This window comes from Macrotis lagotis, chromosome 1 (genome assembly GCF_037893015.1).
Source record: "Macrotis lagotis isolate mMagLag1 chromosome 1, bilby.v1.9.chrom.fasta, whole genome shotgun sequence".
Classification (NCBI taxonomy): domain Eukaryota; kingdom Metazoa; phylum Chordata; class Mammalia; order Peramelemorphia; family Peramelidae; genus Macrotis; species Macrotis lagotis.
The window spans coordinates 411,125,542-411,148,823 of NC_133658.1; the positions used below are offsets into that span (position 1 = coordinate 411,125,542).

At 37.7% G+C, this 23,282-nt stretch overlaps 1 protein-coding gene across 10 annotated transcripts in view; it reads right to left on the reverse strand.

Moving 5' to 3' along the window:
- Positions 1-23,282, reverse strand: part of LOC141506235 (protocadherin alpha-8-like) — a 300,051-nt gene that overhangs the window by 7,449 nt on the left and 269,320 nt on the right. For 8 of the 10 annotated variants that reach the window (XM_074212799.1, XM_074212800.1, XM_074212797.1 and 5 more), the window contains exon 4: positions 6,972-8,808. In XM_074212799.1, coding sequence (XP_074068900.1) covers positions 8,498-8,808 — 311 coding nt within the window. In that variant the 3' untranslated portion in view covers positions 6,972-8,497. Of the gene's footprint in view, positions 1-6,971; positions 8,809-23,282 lie in introns of those variants that run through there. The other 2 variants (XM_074212803.1, XM_074212804.1) reach the window with 2 other exon arrangements.

Below are 23,282 nucleotides of genomic sequence, written 5' to 3' on the forward strand. Positions count from 1 at the left end.
TTATAGTTTCCTTCTAAATTCAAATTGTATCACCTTTTTACATTGTCTTTTCTGGTTCTTACCCAACTTGCTGATGTTTTTCCTACCACTACCAGGGTCTTATATTTATATATTTGTTGATATATTTTGGTATGCTTATTGGGGGGCCTATAATGTATCAGAAACTCAGGATACAAAGATGCCCTCAGTAAGCTTATATTCTGCCATTTAAGAAGGCTAGGTGAGTTGATTTGTGATGAGGCAGATTCCCTTTCCCTTGTGACCTTGGATCAAGAATTCCTAATAGGATCTGTAGGGGGTTTTGACCAAGATCCTCAAAAATCAATTGATTTCCCCAGCCCACAAAAATACAAAGTCTATTGTAGGATCTATTATCAGAGTCTTAAAGGAAATGTAGGGAAGTGTGTATGGAAGTTTGGTGGTGCAGTTATTATAGAATGCTGGACCTGGAGTCAGGAAGATCTGAATTTAAAACCTCAATGGTGTCTTGAAGAGCCAAACTGTACTGAACAACAAAGGGAAGTCATTATACTTTCTTACTCCTTTGTGAAGCAGTGAGCCATGACTAGAAAAAGGATTGGCCACACTCCTCATTGCCCTTTAAAAAGCCAGAACTATTCCTCACCTGTCTCCTATATCAACTCACTGACTCCTTAGAGAATATAACTCATGATCAACTTATCACACATTCCCCTCTATAAAATAATTTGGGGTGCAATTCTTAAAGTGAGGAACAGAACTATAAGATGGCAGAGAAGTTCATTGAAAATCCAGTTTACCAGAAGCAGTTAAACTGGTCCCACCACTTGACTATTTATACTATTTTCATTTTAACTTTTGATTTTATTGTAGTGAAATTCAATTTACTTTTCATATAGAGTGGGTCATTTTCTTTAGGGCTATATTGAAGAGGGACAAAATCAGAGATCCAAACTATAAACCAAGAAAATTCTGAGAAAAGTTTTTTTTATTATTATTATTCAACTACTTCCATTGTTTATGACTCTTTTCATGACCTCATTTGAGATTTTCTTGGCAAAGATACTAGAGTGGTTACCATTTCCTTCTCCTGTTCATTTTATACATGAAGTTAAATGACTTGCCCAAGGTCAAACAGCTGGTATGTTTCTCAGGCCAGATTTGAATTCAGCAAGTTGAATCCTCCTGATTCCAGGCACAGCATTCCATCCACTGTGCTACCTAGCTATCTCACAAGGGATTTTAGAAAATCAATTAATTAAAGAACATAGGGATAAACTAATGATGTTTTGATGGCTCAATGCTTTTCACACAAGTGTAGTTGGAAATATGCCGATGTTAGTGTAACTTAGACTTGAAATGACAGCATGGTAGCCCTATAACAGCAACACCAAGTCACAAGTTCAAGTATCATTGTCCCTGGGTCCAACCAGTGTCCACATGGAATACGAACTATCCCCACTGTGACTATGTTTTACTATGATCTGATGCCCATTTTTTTCTGTAATAAAGATAAAAATAATTGACCCATGAACACAGAGGACTGATGAACACAGGAATAAATTGCACTAGGAATTGGTGAAGATTAATGGAGGAGTACCTCCAATTCCAGCTACTCTCACCATAAACAGTGTTTTAGAATCAGAAGAGTACCTGAGGTCAATTTTTATTAGACTAGTGACTTATCAACTTTCTTATTAGAAGAACATTTTGGTGGGGCCAAACAAATGTGAATTAAACAATGACTATTATATTATAGGCAGCAATTATTTGAGGGCTTCTTTTTTTTAAAACCACATTTTAAGGATTTTTAAAAAATCATGGCCTTACAAACATTTCAATATAGGATTAAGAATAAAATAGAAAACTGTAAATGAACTTGTTATTTTTGTTATGTGACTTGGTTATTAAAAAAAACCTTCACTTCAGTGAGAACAGTAGAAAAGAGTGATCCCCAATTTATCATAGATGAAGGGTATGATTTTATATTTATTGAACTCTTGATTAAAAGTTGACATATCATTGAAAAAAGGAACATGATTTCCATTGACCTTCAGAATTGGCAAAACCTGGAATGGAAAAGATGAGACATCTTGAGTAAATGGGGCAGGCATGGGTCATTTAAAAAAAGAAAAACATGACTAGAAGCTTGTGACATCATTTGACCAGGAGTGATAGGTGGGGTTTCAAGTCACAAACCTTCTGGAACCATTGACTTTGACCTTATTCTTTTTCCTCTGATTCCTCTCAGGTATATATCTCAGAGCAGAGGTAAAGAAGCTTTTTAACTCTTTTTTTTTTTGTCCTTCCTCTCTGTTCTGCTGGATGATTGTAAATGAGTTAAAGGCTCCTCAACTTCTTTGTGGGAAGAGGGAAATAAAAGAGTACTCTTCTAGGGTGCTGATGAGGAAATAGCCATTCTCTATGCCCCATTTCTCTCCTTTCCTCTATTTCCCAGAAATTAGGAGGTCCAAAAGTATCTCAGGTTAAGCTTAACAGGTCCAAGAAATATAAACCATTTTCCCCTTCTTTCAGAAAAAACAAAAAACAAAAAACTTGTGTGCCTTATTTTTTAGGATAATTTTAAAGGATTTGATTATCATTTTACAGGATTCATATTTTTAATTCAATTTTATTTTATATTCACTTCAGCTTCTCTTCCTTGCACCCACCTCTTTCCCAACTGAAAAGGTAAAAAAAACAAAGTGCATAACAAACATATATAGTCAAACAAAACATATTCTCATATTATTCAAGGCCCCAAAATATGTCTAAATCTGTACTCTGAGTCTAGCATATCTATCTGAAGTTGAATAATATGATTCATTATGAGTACTCTGGAATTTTGGTTGGTCACTGTGTTAATCATAATTATGAGATTAGAGTTTTGGGGGATATCTTTTCTTACTTTTATTGAGCCAAGAATTTCCCCTAGTAACTGATCTCAAACTATATTGGGTTTGTATGGTTGTCATTGAACTAAAAATTTACAGTACATATACCTGACAATATAAATTTCTTTCTCTTCATTCTTCCTTCTTCCCCTCACTACATGCAAAATTGTGTCTTTATTTGGTGAGATTCAGTTTTTAGTTTCTTCAGCCAAAATGGATAAATGATGAAATTAAGTTTGCTGAAGCCCATGACCAGATGGCCTTATGCTTGAAGGGCTTCCCATATGTCTCAGTCTCAGTATTTTATACACAGTAAAAACTGCTCCCATTGTACCTGGAAAGTTGATAAATACTCTTGTAGTGTATCACCTGAGCACCACACAGAGAAAAACCTTGGAAAAAATGAACTAATTTGTATCAAAGTTCTAGATTACATTCAAATGAGACAGGCTGCAAAAAGCACTAACAAAAGCTTGAAAACTGACTGCCTAATTTCCCATACACTTACCTATCTTTTCAGGAAGAGGAGCCTTTATCAGGGTGAATAGAGAATCTAGAAATTGATTTTGGCTAGGAAAACTAAAAATTTCCATCTCCCATTTCTCTTGTATTGCCCACAAAGTGTAAAAATTAGAACTATTAATATGTGTAAAGGGAACAGAATTTGGAGTCAGAGATTCTACCTTTTATACAGTGTCTTTGGACAGTCACAATGTCTTGGGCCATCGGTGTCCTCAAAATGAAAGACTGGAATTAGACAGCCTTCTAAACATTTTTTCCAGTTCTAAATCTAGTATCTTATTAACTAAATAAGAGAAGTTTAAAGGGTTTCCCCTTTAAGAAACAAAATGTTTCTGAGTTTCATCTAAGTTGACTTTGAGAAGTTCAATTTTAGTCAGGGACTAAATTTTTTTTTAAACTTGATTTTGATATTTCAGATACACCCCTCATGGAATAGAGGCAGCTAAATGGTTAGTGGATGCTAGACCTGAAGCCAAGAAGACTTAACTTCAAATCCATTCTCATATACTTCCTAGGTGTGTCTCTTAGGCTAAGTCACTTTAAACTAATAGGCTCAATTTCCCTAACAATGAAATTGGAATAATAATAGTACCTACCTCCCAGGGATGTTGTGAGGGAGGATCAGACAAGATAATATTTGCAGAAAGCATAGCGCTTCTTCACTCTGCCTTTACTTCTTCCTGGTGCCACTCAATAGTGCCACAATCAACTGTCTACTGTCTCTCAATTGTTCAGCACTTTGCTCAGCTCCAACACAAGTTGTTGAATGGAAAAATGACAGGGTGTGGTTTATATTTCCTGAAATGTATAGTTCACCTGCATAACTTGATGATTCCCAATTCACTGAATAATCATCCATTTGCCTTTCAGTTGATTTTGTGAATTTCTTCCCTCAAGCAACTCCATGCAGTGAATTTTATTTTATGATGTAAATAAGAAAATGCCTACAGGACACCAGGATTTATTCTAACCACATATTGAACAGTTGTTTCCCAGGGAGCAGCATTAGTTAATAAATGGGTTTCAAAAGATCATTTCCCCCATGATCCCTCAATTTATATATGTATATATGTGTGTGTGTATATATATGTGTGTGTGTGTGTGTGTGTGTATATATATATATATATATATATATATATATATATATATATATATATTTATTTATTTATTTATTTTGGGCATTATGTTGAGTTTCTTAGTCTCAACCCAGGATAGGTGCCTGGCTCATGTATCAAAATCTATGTGATTCCCTGGGTGTTAAGTACAAAGGGATAGGATTATAGTGGATAAGGTGGAGGAGGATTTTTTTATGCTGAATGATATGTACCCTTTTGGTAGCCAGGAGTTCAAGGTCTGCAGATGTGCTAGGGTCAAAGGGTCAAAGGATCAATGTGTTCTATTAGTCAGCCCATGTTAAGGCAGAAATGACATGCTCTAGCATAATTCCAATTTCTGACCATCTCTTGGGGGGACTTCAAGCTATGGTATGATGTCTTTGAGAAGAACTGTAATTTCCCCATTTTGGTGTTCAGTTGACCTGAAAAAACACATTTTCAAGTGAAAACTTGCTTTAATTTTTTTCCATGTCTTACTATTATTTGGGTTAAAAATAGAGAAAACCTGGATTACAATAATATTTACCCTAGAACCAAGATCTCACCTGGATAGCTAGGCAGCTCAGAGTTCAGCAACTAGTACAGTCAGTGAGGAACCCTATTCCCTCTCCCCAGTGACAGGGATGATCTCTCTATGGTATACAGATTACATATCATATATATGGTAAGCAAAGGGATTGGAAATCAAGAGAGCTGTAGCTTCACTTGGGATCTAATTTATTATGGCTAGAAGGACACCAATTAATGAATCATTCTAGAGTTATCTTTTGCTGTACCTTTCAGTCTGCTCTTCTTAGAACTTCTTGAAAGTCATCAGGTCAGATATGCCAACTATCACATGTCTAGTTAGCTTCTTGCCAATTAGACATTAGACCTGGGGGAGGAGTTATGGTTCCATTGATTTGACTTTTTTTTTCTGTTCAGAAGTTGAGGTAGAGAGAAAATAATGTGTGCTATTTTACATGCATGAGAGAAACTCATTCCTTCTTTACTCATTCACTTTTAATCCTCAAGGATTTTTAAAACTGGCAAAGAGTTTCTTGAACAAAGATGAGGAAAGAGAAAGAGAAGGGTAGAAGAAACAGAGGAATGAGTTCTTAAAAGAGTACCATATATTGTTGGAAAATGGGATGGGGGATGATCTGGATTTCCAGTTGTTCTAATAGGAGTGACAGACAGAGTACCAGGGTAGTAACTAGGTCAAGATAAACACAGAGTCCCTGGTGGTAAAAGCTGACTTAATGAAGTTCTGGTCATTTTTGATTTTTTTTCCCATAGCCTCAAAATCTCTTAGAACCTTCCTCCAGAAAATGTGTCTACTAAGTCTGGCTCTGGAGTAAACTTATTTGATTCCAATGGACTTATTCTCTGAGTAAAGATCTTAAAATAGCACTTAGGCAGTGTGTAAATTCCTAAGCTGTATGCTCTGGCAAACTTTTTCCATTTATTTCATTTCTTCCTCTACTCCTAGAAAAGACCACCATTCCTTGAATACATACCACATTATCTGTTTATTAGCAATAACATAGGAAATACCAATAGCACCAATTAAAAATGAATCCACATGCTGTTTTGTCTTTACAGCTGTAATAACTGGTAACTAACAAAAGATTGGAAAGCACTTTTCCAATATAAAAAGTGCTGCACAGATTTATCACCATTCTTATCATTAACAATTAGCCCAATTCTCCTATTATTCAGAAGGCACGTAAGGTCAAGTACATGGGGTTGAGTGGGGCAAGTTGTCGGAACCTAGAATGCAGCCATGACTTGTATGTGCTGGCAACCTATTTTACCCCATGCAAACCTACAGAGCTGAATTTACACACCCTTCAAAATACGGGAGAATCAAAGCTCAATCAAAAATAGAAAATAATTCTTTGTGGGGGATGGCAAGCTTTGTAACAGATTTCCTATCTTTCTTGTTCAGTTCAATGAGTTCTAAAGGAAAAATAATGGATCAAGCATCTAATTTGCACATTTCAGTAAACTTAAAATGTTGCAACTGGAATGACACTAACTTTTTCTTTATGAGAGGATATGATAGAGTCCTAAAATTTCAGTATTCATGGAGGTCACAGGCTGTTTGGTTGTGTGCTCACACACCCACAGGGAATTATCTTCTGAATTCCTTCCAGAAATGTTACTTTGAAAAAGTAGCTTCATCCAATCCCTCAACAGCTGGACTCCTGGAAAAAGACAGGGAAGGGCTTTTGGCTGATCATAAATAAAATTCTTTGAATCACCAATATCTTGATTTAAGAAAGATATTTTACTGCGTCTTTCATACACAAACAGTGTATTAACAGTGGTGTTTTTTTTTCCAAAAAAAAAATGAACACTATTCCACTTTTTTCACAGGTGTACAAAAAAGAAATGTAATGGGGTTACATTCAACAATAAAGCTTAAAGTCCACTCTAGGTAATAGTTGCATTGACATTCACATACACAAGCACAGAGTAAGTATATTTCAGAATTTTTATAAGAGCATACAGCATACATACAGTAGTTGGATTTTACATCATGAGTAGTAGTAAGGGCAGCAATTCAGAGTGTCATAGAAAAAAGGGGAACAAAACCAAAGGAAAGGTTGTAAGCTAGCGCACCAAGACAATTCACAGAATTACAGGATCTGTAAGTATGTTCTGTATGTCAGAGAAAACAATAACTATCTTTTATTTCCGAGTCTTAGGACAGTTGATTGAAGAAGATTGCGTAATCAAAGTGCACATAAAAAAGTTCTTTTTTAAAAGGATAGTAACTAATACATGCAAGAGGCAGTCCCAGAGTGACCTGATAGAGTAAAGCTGTGATTGGCAGGTGGCCGATATAATACAGGTGTTTCAGGCAATTTCTCTAAAGCACTTCAGTAGCAGCAATGATTGTTTCTAATGGCTGTAGATTTAATTCTCTTTTGGGGATAAAGGGGAATCATATTTATCATATTTGTTTTTCAACGTTTACATCTATACTTTCATTTTAAAATAAATCTATCAAATAACAAAGAGCATAGATAAAGTGAGGTGTTGGAGTTTTTTCCTTCCCTTTTGCATATGTATTATGGGAAAAGGATCTGGCCTTTTCAGAGCCATCGTGTGCAAAAGAATGTTTAGCAGAGTGAGGACAAGGACATAAAGGAAATAGCATCCAAGCCACTCACTTTCCCTATGTGTCCACCTAACAAACCTCCTGTTAAGAATCTAAGGAACTGTTTTGCCAGCATAATGAAGGTTTTAGAAAGACATCATAGCCAATTTTTTTTCCAGGACCCCTAATAATGAATGGTTAATGGTCAATGGGGCAGAATACAGTTTTGCCTGGAGAATGGTACCACCTCCTGTTGTAAAAGATTCCTCACCTACCCCCCACACACACTAAATTTGGAAAATCTAGTCACTTCTTTTTTCAGGTTTCCTCCCTGGCCTGAAAATCTCAGAACTACTAATTCATTTTGTTTCTTCACATTTCTATCTTTTCTTGCACTAAGTAGCCTAATTTTGCCTTCCATGATGACTTCTGTACAAGAATATGTACACACCCGCATACTTCCATGCCCTCCCCACCCCCCACATGCACAGGCACACATCAAAAGGCCCAGACTGCCCAATCTGAAAACCTTTCAGCCTGCCCTGTAAGTGCCATCAAGACAGGATCCCAGGAGCACAAGGCTAAGAGTCCAACCTCTCACGGGTGGGGCTGGGAGGCCTCTCCTTTGCGGCGGAGGAGAAAGGAAACTTGGGTCTGCTTTTTAGATTCTGAAAACAAGCCAGAGTGGAGAGAAAGAGTTAACATCAGACTGAGTAAAGCTTTTTAAGACAAAACCTGTTATATGTGATCTAGAAAGACACCGGGAACTTTCTGCTGATTTCTGAGAGCTGTACAGATAGAACTGGTGTGGACAGGAGGAAAGAGTCAGGAGTTGCTACATAAGAGAGATATGCCATTATTACAAAACTGGCTAAGTGGCTTTTGTTCCATTGGATCCCTCACTGGTCACTGTTGTCAGTGGTGCTGTTCCCTTTCTCTTTTTTCTCTTGGGTCTTGTTGCCCTTCTTCTTTTTCTTCTTCTTTTTGGTCTCCTCCTTTTTCCCAAAGGTTATGAAGTCACTTTTGTCAATTTGGCTGTTGGGTGGCTCCTGCCGGATGGAGATGATTGCAGGAGATCCTGGGATAATGAATTTGTCTGGCAACTCACCAGGGCCAGGTTGCTTGGGATTGCCAGGTCCGTATTTAAAGGTCCAGCTGTTGCTGTTGACACCAGCTCCTACAGGGGGGGACACCTCTCCTGCCTCTGGTTCTGAAAAATCCAAATGGAAAGGTATCAGTTATGAAAAGCCAGCTCCCTTGCCCATAATGTCATACCTCTAGATGGGAGTGCTATGATAGGAAAGCACTGCCCACCACTGTTCATGAAGCATATCTTTGTCTAGAATAGTGGCTCACAGCAGTAATTAGAACATAAGAAACTAGAAATACACATTCCCTTTCCAACTGTGCTCCTGACACTGACTGATTTTCCATTCTGTATGTCTGGGCCTTTCTGAGTTAAGACACTTGAACATATATAAACATTTCAATACAAATTCCAGGAGTTGCTCTTAAACCTGCAAGTTTTCAGAAGAATCAGCAAGGAACATTCTAGATTTCTGAATCTTGACTATAATTTCATTGGACTCTGCTCAAGCAATATATGGGTGAAAAACTGAGTTGGGGTGGAAGGTCTGTTCTTTGACCAGATCAGAAAGTCAAGTAAGTTTTTTGGTAGCCCTGACTAAGCTTCCATAGCTACAGGAAAGATCCTTTTGTAAATCTTGGGAAAGGCAGAGCAATATAGTGGTAATATAAGTGGTCATGGAGTCTGAAGACCTAGATTTAATTCCAGGATTTAATTCTCACTAAATTTGATCCTGGATAGGTAATTTAACTTTTGTTGGTATCAGCATCCTTATCAATAAAATGGGGATAACAATCTCTTACTAGATAAATGTAAATTAATATTACATATATATTGAGAAAAAAAGATTTTACAAAGGATTGCATGTCTATCACCCCACTCTAATCAGACAATCTTTGTAGCCAGCAACATTTTTATTCAGTATGTAGAGAAAGTCAGAAAACTTATGGAACTTCTTCCCAGGATGTTTCCACAAAGATGTGGCAGGTTGAAAGAAGTATGTGCACATATGCATGCAAGTACTTTGTTCATAATTCCCCAAATTTCCAGAGGACTTTGAACTCTGAAAGAACTTCCTTCCTAGAGAGGAGCAATATTGAGAGATGAAAAGATGGAGAGGACCAAGAGTTGTGATGGTCCCCCACACTTCTCCTTACAAGTTTTCAGGGAACAGATAGATGAGTCCTCTTAACAGAAATAGGAGAAAGTAAATGGCGTTAAGACACCAGTGTGTGACAGATCATGCAGAAAGGTGAGGAGAGACACAATTGTATTGACTAATACACCAGGGTTGATGAAACTCCTAGAATTCAGTCAACAAGACTAGTTTTCTTCCTATTCCCCTGGAGTATGGGGGAAAAAAAATCTCACTTTTCTTTTTCCTGAATCTAAGCCCTTCACTTCCCATTTCCCCTTTAACTAGTGGGAGAAGGGGTGAGATTTAATGTCCCACCTCCTCTATGGTACTCAGTAAGTGAAAGCCTCTTTTTTTGTTTCAGTTTTTGCAAGGGTTAATAAGTGGCTTGTCCAAGGCCACACAGTTAGGTAATTATTACGGGTCTGAGGTCACATTTGAACTCAGGTACTCCTGACTCCAGGGCCGGTGCTCTATGAGCCACCTAGTGCCCAAAAGCCTCTTTCTTAAATGATTATTTGTATTCTTATGTTATTTAAAATTGCTATTAATGTTTATAGCCATTTAGAATTGTTTTGGTTCTTATTCTATTTAAAAATAATATTGAGGGGCGGCTAGGTGGTGCAGTGGATAAAGCACCGGCCCTGGAGTCAGGAGTACCTGGGTTCAAATCCGATCTCAGACCCTTAATAATTACCTGTGTGGCCTTGGGCAAGCCACTTAACCCCATTTGCCTTGCAAAAACCTAAAAAAAAAAATAAATAATATTGATATTTATAGCCTTTATAAAGATTTTAGTCCAAGTACATAATTTAGAAATGAAAAACAAGTTAACCCAAAAGGAGGTTTTCACTCAGCTCAGGCTGAAGTGGGTATACAGTCAATCAGAGGGAGAATATCTGTAATTTGTAATTTTAGTAACCTCTGAGATACTATGAGATTATTTCAGATTGCTTTTGAGTCCAGAGAGAGAGACTTAATAAGGAAAAGAATCAGGCGGCTAGGTGGCAAAGTGGATAGAGCACCGGCCCTGGAGTCAGGAGGACCTGAGTTCAAATGCAGCCTCAGACACTTAATATTACCTAGCTGTGTGGTCTTGGACAAGCCACTTAACCCCATTGCCTTGCAAAAACCTAAAAAAAAAGATAATCAATAGAAGGAAGAGGTATGATGTATTTCTTAAGTAATCATACTTTTTGCATACAACACATAGCCAAATTTCCATTGGGCATCACCTAGAATGTCAAGAAACACCAAGGATGGGTTGGTTCACAGAGAAAACAAATTTTCTGAAGTGCTGAAGTATTCCAACACTCTCTTTAGGAAATACTGTCTTGAAACAAGCTGTGTGTTGGACTTTAATTTTCTTTTCTTTTTTTAAAGAGATTTTTAAAAATTATATAAAAATTTTGTTTTCAAATTATATATAATGGACCTTAAGTTTTCAATCAATTAATCAATCAACTAATATTAACTAAGTACCTACTATGTACAGGCACTATTTTAGGTACTGGGAATACAAAGAAAGGCAAAAACAATTCCTATTCTCATGGGGTTCACAGTCTAATGGAAGATATGATATGCAAATAACTGTATAAAGAAGATATGTGCAGTATAAATCGGAGGCAATCATGACAGAAGACACTAAAATTGAGGACTAAAAAAAAAAGCAGCAGGTGGGACTTTAGCTGAGATCTGAAGAAAGACAGGGAAGCCAGGAGGTAAGGAGAGAGTCCAGGTATGGGGAACCGTTAGTAGAAATGGTTAGAGTAGGAAAGAGTCTGTGCTTAAGAAGCTAGAAGGTCAGTACCATTGGATTGCATAGTCAGAATACATAGTCAGAAGTAAAGTGTAAGGAGACTGAAAAAGTAGAAAGGGTCAGATTATGAAGAGCTTTAAAAGCCAACAGAGGACTTTTTTTTTTCTCCTGGAGATAATAGGGAAGCATTTGAGTTTGTTGAATGGGGGTGAGATGATCAGACCTGTATTTAAGAAAAATCACTTTGGAAGCTCAGTGGAGACTATATTGAGGAAGGGAGACCTTAAAATCAGTGGGCAATTGTGAAGTGTGAGGACCTGTACCAGCATGGTGACATTAAGAGAGCAGGGATCACATAAAAGATATTACAAGGTAAACTGATGCTGAGTGAGATGAGCAGAACCAGAAAAACACTGTACACCCTAACAGCAACGTGGGAGTGATGTTCAACCTTGAAGGACTCGCTCATTCCATCAGTGCAACAATCGGGAACAATTTTGGGCTGTCTGCAAAGGAGAGTACCATCTGTATCCAGATAAGGAGCTGTGGAGAACAAAGTGCAAGGACTATTCCCTTTAATTTAGAAAAAAAAAAACAGATATATTGTCTGATCTTGTTATCTCTTAGACTTTTTGTCTCTTCCTTAAGGATATGATTTCTCTCTTATCACACCCAATTTGGATCAAGGTACAACATGGAAACAAAATAAAGACTGACAGAGTGCTATCTGTGGGGTGGGGGTGGGGGGAGGGAAGCAAGATTGGGGGAAAATTGTAAAACTCAAATAATATCTTTAATAAAAATCAATTTAAAAAAAGATATTACAAGGTAAAAAAAGAGGTATTTATCTCTGGTTGTATATGGTGGGGTTAGAGTGAGGAATTGAGAATGACATCTAGGTTGTAAGCTCAATGTCTAAGAAAATGGTGGCCCTTTCAATAGTAATAGGGAGATTAAGGAGAGGAAAGCAATTTGGGAGTGGGGTGGGAAGATAACTTCTCTTGATTTATTATTTTTTTTTGCAAGGCAAACAGGGTTAAGTGGCTTGCCCAAGGCCACACGGCTAGGTAATTATTAAGTGTCTGAGACAGGACTTGAACCCAGGTACTCCTGACTCCAGGGCCAGTGCTTTATCCACTACGCCACCTAGCCACCCTGGAAGATAACTTCTTAACTTCAACATATCCCAAACTGAACTCATTAAGAAGTCTATTTAGCATCCAGCTTGAGAAATTGTTAGGCAGTTGGAAATATGAGAGTAGAGGGTTTCTTGGGAGAGAGGTTGAGAAGAACAAGTAGATCTTAGACTTATCTGCATAAAGATTACAATTGAAGCCATGGTAGCTGAGGAGATCACAAACTAAAATTGTATGAATAAGAGAAATGGGTCCAGCAGAGTTAGTGGAAGTGACTTATACAAAGATCCAGCAAAGGAGAGAGGAAAGAAGAAGTCAAAGAAGTAGGAGAATAAAGAGAGAATGTTGCCATGAAAACCTATAGAAAAGGACAAAAAAAGTGATTGAAAAGGTCAATGACTGCATAAGTATGAGGATTAAGAAAAAGTTCTTAAGTTCTTAGATTTGACAATTAAGATATTAGTGATTGTGGTGAGAGCAGTTTTTGTTCAATGATAAGACCAGAAACAAGACTATAAAGAGGGAAAGGAGAGAGAGGAGAAAGAAAATGGAAGCATCTATTGTAGATGGCCTCAAGGAGCTTAACCATGAAAGGGTGGAGAAACATGCAATGGAAGTTACTGGGGAGTGGATGTTTCAAATGAGTTTTTTTTTCAATGTTGGAGGCATAGTATGTTTGTAGGCAAAAAAAAGGAAAAGTACAGAGAGAATGGAAATTAGAAAGAGTAAAACCAAAGACAGGGTAATCTCCTGAAGAGATGGGATCTCACTTGTACATACTGAAAAGTTTTCCTTGGAGAAGAATCACCTTTGTGTGTGAAATGAGTAAAAGAGATAGTGGCAGAAGTCATCTGAATGATATGAGACAAATAGGGAAGACAAAGGAGATCTCTGCAAATGGCCTCAATTATTTCAGGGAAATATGAAACAAAGAGGGCATATGGGGGGGGGTGGTGGAGAGGGAGGACAATGGGAGACTTGAAAAGGGCTGAAAAGGTTTGGGAAAACTGCTGTGGTGTTAATGGGATAGTGAACCAATTAGAGATGTCTAAAAGAATTGTCTTGCCATAGTAAAGACCCAGTTAAAACTATGTAACACAAATTTGTAGTGGACCCAATCAACATCATTCCCCTAATGTCAATTTAATCACCAATACAAATAAAAAGTTATTTGGCAAAAGGACTGAGGTCAAACAAGGGTGGCAGAGACATTGCTGTCTAAATACATCCCCATAATGGCCATAGGTCAAACATCAGAAGTTGCACTAAGCTAAAGAAGCCACTCCCCTAACTGTGACATTGCAGATAGAAGTCAGAAAAGTAGAGAGTTATCAGATGCAAATTGGAAATTACAAAATAAATCCTTTGCTTAGGTATAAACCTTGAATTCATCACAAATAATTCTAAAATTTAAAGTCTTAGCTAATTGTGTTGGCATTCCCAGAGGAGCAGGGAAATGTTTCCCCATTTTGAGGAGGCGGAGATAGGTAAATCTCTAACCAAACTAAAAATAATAGAACTTCACTACAAAACATTGATAATTTGGCAATGGCACCCTCTAAGATTTTTATTCATGGTGTTATCCCTTCTATCTCCAGGAAAAAATAAATCTAAGTTCCAAGCTTTGTGAATAAAGGCAGTAACTATGAAAAGTAAGCTGGATTTGAGGGCAGGAGATTTGGGGTCAAAATTCAATTGTCATTTAATATCCATAGCCTTTCATGGTTTGGTTTCATCTTCAATAAAATGAGGGGATTGGACTGACTAGGTGACCTCTGCAGGCAGTTCCAGCTCTAAATCTTTAATCCTATTAGCTTCCCAACATGAGTTCAACCAGAGTTTAACTTCTTGTTTTCCCTTTTGGGTACTAGTGATGCCCATGAATAATAGACACAAAAAGCTTGAAATTGTTTTAAAAAACTTATGACAAGCTTGAAGTCATTACCTGCACATATCATCAGCACTCAAATATCTTTTGGAAAAGTCCCACTAGACTGGACCCTGAGTTCACTTTTAATTGCAGAGTGCAATGTATACCTTCACCAACTGCATGGAATTTATTTCCAATATTGAACTAGTTCTTAGTGTAAACCCAAGGAATGAACCTCATTGATGATTATTCAATAAACCTATCATCTTTAAAATAGTATTTTACCTTTTTCAATTACACATAATAAAAATTGTTAACATCAAATTTAAATAAAATTTTAAGCTCCAAATTTTCTCCTTCCCTCCCCTCTTCCTAAGACAGTAAGTAATTTGATATATATTGTATAGGTATATTATGTGAAACATTTCTATAAATAAACTTGTCATCATGAGCCTGGGTATGTCTTCATCCTTGCTGAGCCAAAGGAAATGAATGAACCTTCTTGCTGGCAAGGGAACTGGTTCACAGCAGGAATGCCAAGGGTTAATCAGCTTGATTTCCACATCACTGATCTGCTTCTGCCTTTTCAGGGAAACATGTTTCTGTCTGACTCAGACTGAGACATGAAGAAGCTGACAGGGCTTCATTCATGTGTATCCTCCACGTGCTCTGGCTCTGCAGAGGAGAGTTCTGCTTTGCTCCACCACCACCTTTCCCAACACCACCCCCCCCAAAAAAAATCTCACTGCAGAGGTCTCACAGGTACCCAACCCACAATGGTTTGTGTTCTGAAGAAATAAATTTTTGACCATTTCCAGATCAAACATATGCTCCTTTTCTGTCAAAGATCCATGGGTGTCTGGCTCTGTCCTACTGCTGCAGAGCTGAGTAACTGGGATACCAGAAGCTCTCTGCATCTACAACCTTTTTTTTTTTTAAAATTCAAGGAGTCTGAAGCCCTGTGGCAACTTCCAGGGAAACTGAAATAGATCTTTTGCTCAGAAATGCACTATTTCTGGAGCCCAAGGAAAAGGAAAAAGGCCTTTCCTCTTTCCTACCCTAGGAATTAAAAAGTGACACCCCACTCCCACCAGCACTTCCCCTAGGGTCAGTCCTAGTCTAACCTCTCTTTGGATTCAATCCTAACCCCAACCCTGGCACTCCAGGCGTGTTCCAGTTTCCTGGTTACTCTATCCTTCCAAGTAAGTTGATCGTCAAGAATTGACATGTGTCTATTTGAATTTTAGTAGGAGACTCAATGATTGAAAAGGAAGGAATTCTTCTAAAATGGTGGTTTTCTGACACCCTGTCAGGGTGTTGGAGAATTGTCTCTAGGAGGGGAGGGGCTTTCCCAGAACTCCTTAAGTTAACATGATATATGCTGTGGACTCATTTGAAGATGGAAATAGGGATACAGGAAAAGATTCTAGGTGCCACAGTGAATAGAACACTAGGATAAGAGTCAGGAAAACCTGAGTTCAAATCCAACCTTAGATATTTACTAGCTTTACCTCTGCCTGTTTTGTCATCTGCAAAATGGGGGTAGTAATAATAACAGTTGTGAGGATCAAATGAAATTAGAATCGTAAAGCAATTATCACAGTTCTGGCACATAGTGAGTACTATATAAATGTCAACTATCATTATTATTATTATTATTATTATTATTATTATTATTACTACTGGTGCTGATGTGAAACTTACAACTAGGTCTTCAGTCACAGCCAAGGAAGTATTTTATCACATCTAGCAGACCCAGACACTTCCTCTCAGGTTTGCAATCCAGGCCTACAGCACTGAAGCTGGCATCCATGACTTAGACATCTGGGGAATGAAGGTCATCTCCATTTTTTGGTCTGGACTTAAGACTTAAAAGGCTTATTCCCATGCTACTCCAAGGTTGACAAAGAAGTAATTCAGACTTTTAAATTGCTACAACATTTTATTGCGTTTGTTCTTTTCCATAGTGGAAGGGGTTAAAAATGCAGGCAAAATGGAAGGGACTAAAGTCCTTAAAACCAGTCCACTTTAAGGTTAGAGTGGTGCATAGTCAGATTGCCTGGAAGATGAGAGGGAAAAGGGTTGGCGCCCTGGTTCATTCTGAAAGGGTGAGACCATCTGTCCATCCATCCCTCCATCCCTCCATCCCTCCATCCCTCCATCCATCCATCCATCCATCCATCCATCCATCCATCCATCCATCCATCCATCCATCCATCACATTTGACTTATTTGCTCTGATTTCTACTAGGTGTGTTCTTTTCCTCTTCAACAGCTCTCCCCTCGGTGTTTTAGCATTGACCAAGGCACAGGGTGGTCATCTCATAGCCAGAGAGTTTAGATTCAGTACTTGCTCTTGCAATCACTGCTAGAGACACTGCAGCAAACCCAGCTTATAATCCTGCCAGTTTTACCCCAGTTTTGGAGATTTATCCCCTGAATGAAAGACCCCTATCCCCCCAGAACTAGAATCACTAGGAAAACTTGGATAGGTGAAAGGGAGGTCAAATCTGATGAGGGGTGTAGGAGAAATGTTTAGAGGGTGGTCATTCCTGGCTCAATTCATTCTCCCTGCTTTGATTTCTCCTTCCCCACCCGTCACCCCCAAGCTCTGATCAGGCTTTGCCTAAAGTACAAGCCTAGATCTCTTGTCACTTGAAAGAAACCAAAGAGCTGTGGCCTGGGCCTCCTGGTTAGCAATTGTTCTCTGTGAAACAGGAGAGAGCCGAGTGAGAATGTGAAGAGAAATAGTACAGAAGGGAGGGAGGGGAGGGGCTCAGTCTTCCAGCAACCCTATCTGGCTGACATGCTCAGTGAGAGAAGCAAAGCCTTCAGCCCCACCCTTCTCTTTTCAGCACCAGTTCCTTTGAGTAAGGACTTGTGTTCTGGGGCTTCTGAAGGATCTGGCAGACAAAGAGCTTTTTAGAAAAACCATTCATTTTGATTTGAGGGAGAACCATTTTAAATGGTCTCATTTTTTTTTAAAAGCTATCTTCTCTTCAGCCTGTCTCCCCCTTGCTTCTGATCCCTTGGCATTTTTCCAATTTACAAGCTCTGGATCAGCAAAGCCACCCTAGGTCATTAAATGAGTCTAACCCCATGAGCTTCAGCCAGACATCAACAACTCTCTGAGAGTCAGAGTTCAACCCAATTTGTCCTTTTTCCTGCCACTGGCTATTCATGAATATTCAATACTAGCACTTTGACATCCTCTTTGATTTTGAATCTTGAGAATCGAGTTTTCTGTAAAGGGGAGACATGTTGAACAACTAGGAAAATGAAATGCATGCAGGACCTACCATTAAATTTAATCTGCATAAAACAATAAATAAATCAAGCCCTGACTTGTAGCATTTGCCCTCCCAGCACATCCCTTCATCCTCCCTGTAGCCCTCAGAGGTGTCCTTGTAGGATAATAAACCTTTTGTTCTGGTCCATTCTCTAAAACCAGAATGTCCTCTCCTTTTACTTCTACCTTTGGAAATCCTAATCAACCTTCAAGAGCTAGTTCAAGAGTCACCTCCTCCTTAATTCCCTAATCTGAAATTACCTTTCCTTTGTACTGCTCTTATTATGTTCTATCGTGCATGACTACTATTGTACAATTATATGTAAGCACAAAGTCTGGCATATAATAGGCACTTAATATGTTGAATGGAATTACATAGAATTATGTGTTTAAGTATTGTTACATCTTTTCTGCTATATTGCGAACTCAGGGAGGCTGGAGTCTATCTTTGGATGTTCTGATCCCCAATTCTCCTGACATATACATATATATCACAGGGTTCTACTCACAGGATACTTTAAGGATGTGAAATGAACAAATTCAAGCACTGCTGATTATTTCCAGACTTTGGCACTGAAAAATTATTCTAACTTTCCAGTTAGAAGAACGTTTATAAAATTACCCATAGCTGCAACAAAGTAGCACAGTGGATAGCAAGTTGAGCTCAGAGTGATGAAGATCCAAATGAAGCCTCAAGCACTTACAATGTGACCCTGTGCAAGTCACTTAACCTCAGTCTGCTTCAGTTTCCTCAGCTATAAAAATGGGAATAATAATAGCACCCACTTCCCAGAATTGTTGTGAAGGTCAAACAAGATAACATTTGTAAATTGCTTAGCACACTGGAATATCCTCCCATAGTTGGCCTAGTTAGAAAAAAAATCATCACAGCCAGCAAAACTAGTTTCAGAGGCCACAGGGCTCTAGGAATCAGTAGCTTGAAATTTGTTTCCCTATTTCCCCACCTCTCCATCTGTTTGTCTTTGTGAACTCAATGAATCTGTCCTGCTGTTCTAAAGGAGAGGAACACTGAAGATTTTTTCATGTTCTCTGCCTCTTCACATTCAATATTGTATAATTTTTTCCTATTTAAATGCCATTAATCTCAGTAATTGGACCTGACCAAATACATACAATGTATGTTCTGAAGGTCATACAATTTAAAATTGTGATTGTTTTTCAAGTATTCTCAAAGAAAGATAGATGTCAAAAAAAAATAGAAAAGAGAAGAGAACTGTGTCACCAGCAAAAAGCTACTTAGAAGGCATCAGCAATTACTGATCCACATTTCTTCTTTCTCATCTCTATATAATCTTTTTTTTTTTTTGGCAAGACAATGGGGTTAAGTGGCTTGCCCGAGGCCACATAGCTAGGTAATTATTAAATGTCTGAAGCTAGATTTGAACTCAGATAATCCTGACTTCAGGGCCAGTGCTCTATCTACTGTGCCACCTAGCCAACCCTATAATCTTTATGTTATAAAGATGCATGTGCAAGGCTTCCATAGGTAAAATAACTTTCATCTCAAACTTTCTTTCTCACTCTCTCAATCTTCCTATATACCTTTCTTCCATCCACCTTCTCATCCTTCTTCAGGCCTAGAATTCTCTCCCTCCTTGTCATCACTTCCTGGCTCCTCTGACTTTCTTCAAATCTCAGCTAAAATTACACCTATTACAAGAAACCTTCCCCAGTCCTCCTTAACCTTGGTGCCTTCCTTCTCAAGATTATTTCCAATTTATCTTTTATATATATACCCTGTTTGTACATGACTATTTGCATCTTATTTCTCCCATCAGACTATGAACATAAGAAAAAGGAATGTTTTTTGCCTTTCTTTGTATCCTCAGCACTAAACACTGTACCTGAAAGCACATAGGAGGCTATTACTAAGTATTTGTTGACTTGACAAAGGTATCCTTGATGGAAAAATGAGAAGACAAGAGGCAGAATTTGGTGGTGATTTACTACAGCAGGTCATGACTTCACATTTATAAAACTGACTGAATGGATATAAAAGATGCAAGATCCTGTTGGGTGCAATGACTACCAAAAAATAAAAAAGAAACAATTAACAGAGCAAAATTCATATTTATATATCTTTTTCCAACAAGGTGTCTTCACGTATGTGTTAAGATTATTCAAGATTCTCTCATGGATGAAATTACAAGTATAATTTTGTTCAGTAATCCTCCAAGTAGAACAGAAAACAAGAAAACACATTTACCAAAGATGCTTATCACATCATTAAGGACATATTATATTAGGCCCAAATCATCCTATGTACAGGTACATTCTGTTATTCACATCTATTTCTACACTACTGATTGTTTTGATTGTTTGGTTATTTTAGTCAAAACTATCTCTTCACAACCTCATTTGCGGTTTTCTTGGCCAAAATACGGTAGTGATTTGCCATTTCTTTCTCTAAGTCACTTTACAGCTGAGGAAACCGATTCAAGAAGGTAAAGTGACTTGAGCAGTATCATACAGCTAGAAAATGTCTGAGACCAGATTTGACCAAGTATTCTTCATTCCAGACCTGGTGACTATGCTACCTACCTGCCTCATTTCAATGCAATAGAAATACATATATATGTGTGTGTGTGTGTGTATATATATATATATATATATATATATATATATGTCAATAATCTATGCAGCCTTGCAAAATACTGTACGAGCAATTCATAAAGGAAAAAAAATAAGTGGATCAAGAATGACTAATACCTAGATTATATCAAATAGATAGGCAGATAGATAGAATTTATTAAACTCTTAATACATTCCAGGCACTTTGCTAAACTCTGGCTATACAAACAAGTCCTTTCCCTCAAAGAGTTTGCATTTTAATTGGGAGAAAATATAAAAGGAAGCTGGAATGGGGTGAGGGTAGGAGGGTACTTGAAAGGTGGAATAGTTTGGAAATTGAATATGCTAAAAATAACATAGTAGAAGTGATATGGCAGTCTAATTCCTGGTAAGATAAGAAACAAGTTCACCTGTCAGATAACAGTATTGTCTAGTGACAGAGTAAAGTTCTTAGGGAGAAAGGGAGAGATGGGGATGATAGTTATTGTAAAACTGACAAGGTTAGAAAGGTTAGAAAATGGTATGCATTGTTGCATTTGGATAGGCAGTCAATTGAATTATTCCATCAGTACATGTGAGTTGACCAAGTACTAGAGATAGATGAGATAGTCCAGAATGGAGTAAAAGAGAGGGAGTTGTCAGGTGGGAGCCCACATAAAAACTTTTTTAAACAAAAATAATGCTGAGCTGTTCTCTACCAACAAAGATTAATTTTTTTATCACAACATTTTCCTGGTGATATATTTCGGTGAGCTATGGAACTCCATGGGTTCAAAAGAATCAAAACTGCAGGTTATTTAAAGACAATGGGAAAAAATAAATAATGGATTTTAGTAGACCTCAGCATATAACCAACAACTATTTCTTGCTTATAAGATATGACATAAAGGATATCATCAAGAATATGTTTAACTGGAAAAGGAGAGGGGTCAATCATACACTATAAAGGGAGATAATGAATGGAGAGTCTTAGTCATATATATATATATGACATATATATATATGACATATATATATTAAGTACTATATATATATATATATATATATATATATAGTACTTAAAGACCAAGGAGAAAGCTTCTTACTCCTTAAATTTATGGAAAATTATTTATGGAAGAATATAGAAAAAAATTACATAGAATGAAATGATATAGATGGTTTTCAGTCTACATTGATGGAGGGAATGTTCATACTGATGAAATCCTGAATCCATTGAATCTAAATAAAACCAAGAACCCAGGTAGTTAAGCAACATTGTGATTAAGAAACACATCCTGGGGTGACTAGGTGGCAGTGGATAGAGCACTGGCCCTGGAGTCAGGAGTACCTGAGTTCAAATCTGACCTCAGACACTTAACAATTACCTAGCTGTGTGGCCTTGGCCAAGCCACTTAACCCCATTGCCTTGCAAAAAAAAAAAACCTTAAAAAAAATTAAGACATCCTCTGTGATCCACTAGACTCAGTACCAGAAGGAATAGATTGGTGTTTCTCGATCTCTCCATCTTCTTTATAGGCCTAAAGTCTTATCTTTCCTTCCTTTCTCCTTTCCCTCCTCCCTCATTCTTCTCTTTCTTCCATTTTCTACTCCCTTTTTCTTTCCTTTCTCTCATCCATTTCTTTTTTCTCCTTTCACTCCCTTCCATCCTTTCTTCCTAGACTTGTTATTTATCATCATAGTAGGCTTTTCATGAGAAACTTCCTCTACTAAGTTGTACTTTTTCTATAACTTATAGTCCTAAAGATTCATTCTGGCCCCCTAGAGTTGAAGTGACTTGGTCAAATGGCCAATATGTGGCAGATACTAGACATAATTCTAGGCCTGTATAACTGAAGCCAGCTTCTCTCCAATATTTTTCAATGACCACGAAAGAGAAACTATAATCTGGCACAAAGTTGTGGAAAAGAAAATAATAATATTGGGCATTCTATCTCACTAGGTCCCTCATGCTCTAAAAATTGGACAGATGATATCAAACTTTTATTTTTATAGATGCGATATAGGAAGACTGTACCCTACCTTATAAGTACAGAAGCATAAATAAAGGGTGGGCAGGTAAAGCTCTCAGAGTTATATAATCAATAAAAAAATGGAGCTCAACAGATTTTTTATTTGTCTAGGTCCCTTCAACAAAAAAAAGTTACCATAATTTCCTAGTTAGGGAATTCATGATAAAGGGGAGATGAGCCTACTTGGGAGGTAGAATATCCTTATCACAAGTCTAAAGATCAGGATGGTTGCTCTTCTTTCATAGAGTATACTGGGTTAAGAGTACCCACATCCTTGGGAAATCTGGGACACTATTACACTGTTGGTGGAGCTGTGAACTCATCCAACCTTTCTGGAGAGAAATTTGGAACTACGCCCAAAGGGCAACAAAAATGAGCATACCCTTTGACCCAGCAATACCACTATTAGGTCTATACCCTGAAGAGATGATGAAAAAGGGTAAAAAAATCACTTGTTCAAAAATATTTATAGCAGCCCTGTTTGTGGTGGCAAAGAATTGGAAATCAAGTAAATGTCCTTCAATTGGGGAATGGCTTAGCAAACTGTGGTATATGTATGTCATGGAACATTATTGTTCTATTAGAAACCAGGAGGGATGGGATTTCAGGGAAGCCTGGAGGGATTTGCATGAACTGATGCTGAGTAAGATGAGCAGAACCAGAAAAACACTGTACACCCTAACAGCAACATGGGAACAATGATCAACCTTGAAGGACTCTGCTCATTCCATCAGTACAACAATCGGGAACAATTTTGGGCTGTCTGCAAAGGAGAATACCATCTGTATCCAGATAAAGAGCCTGGGA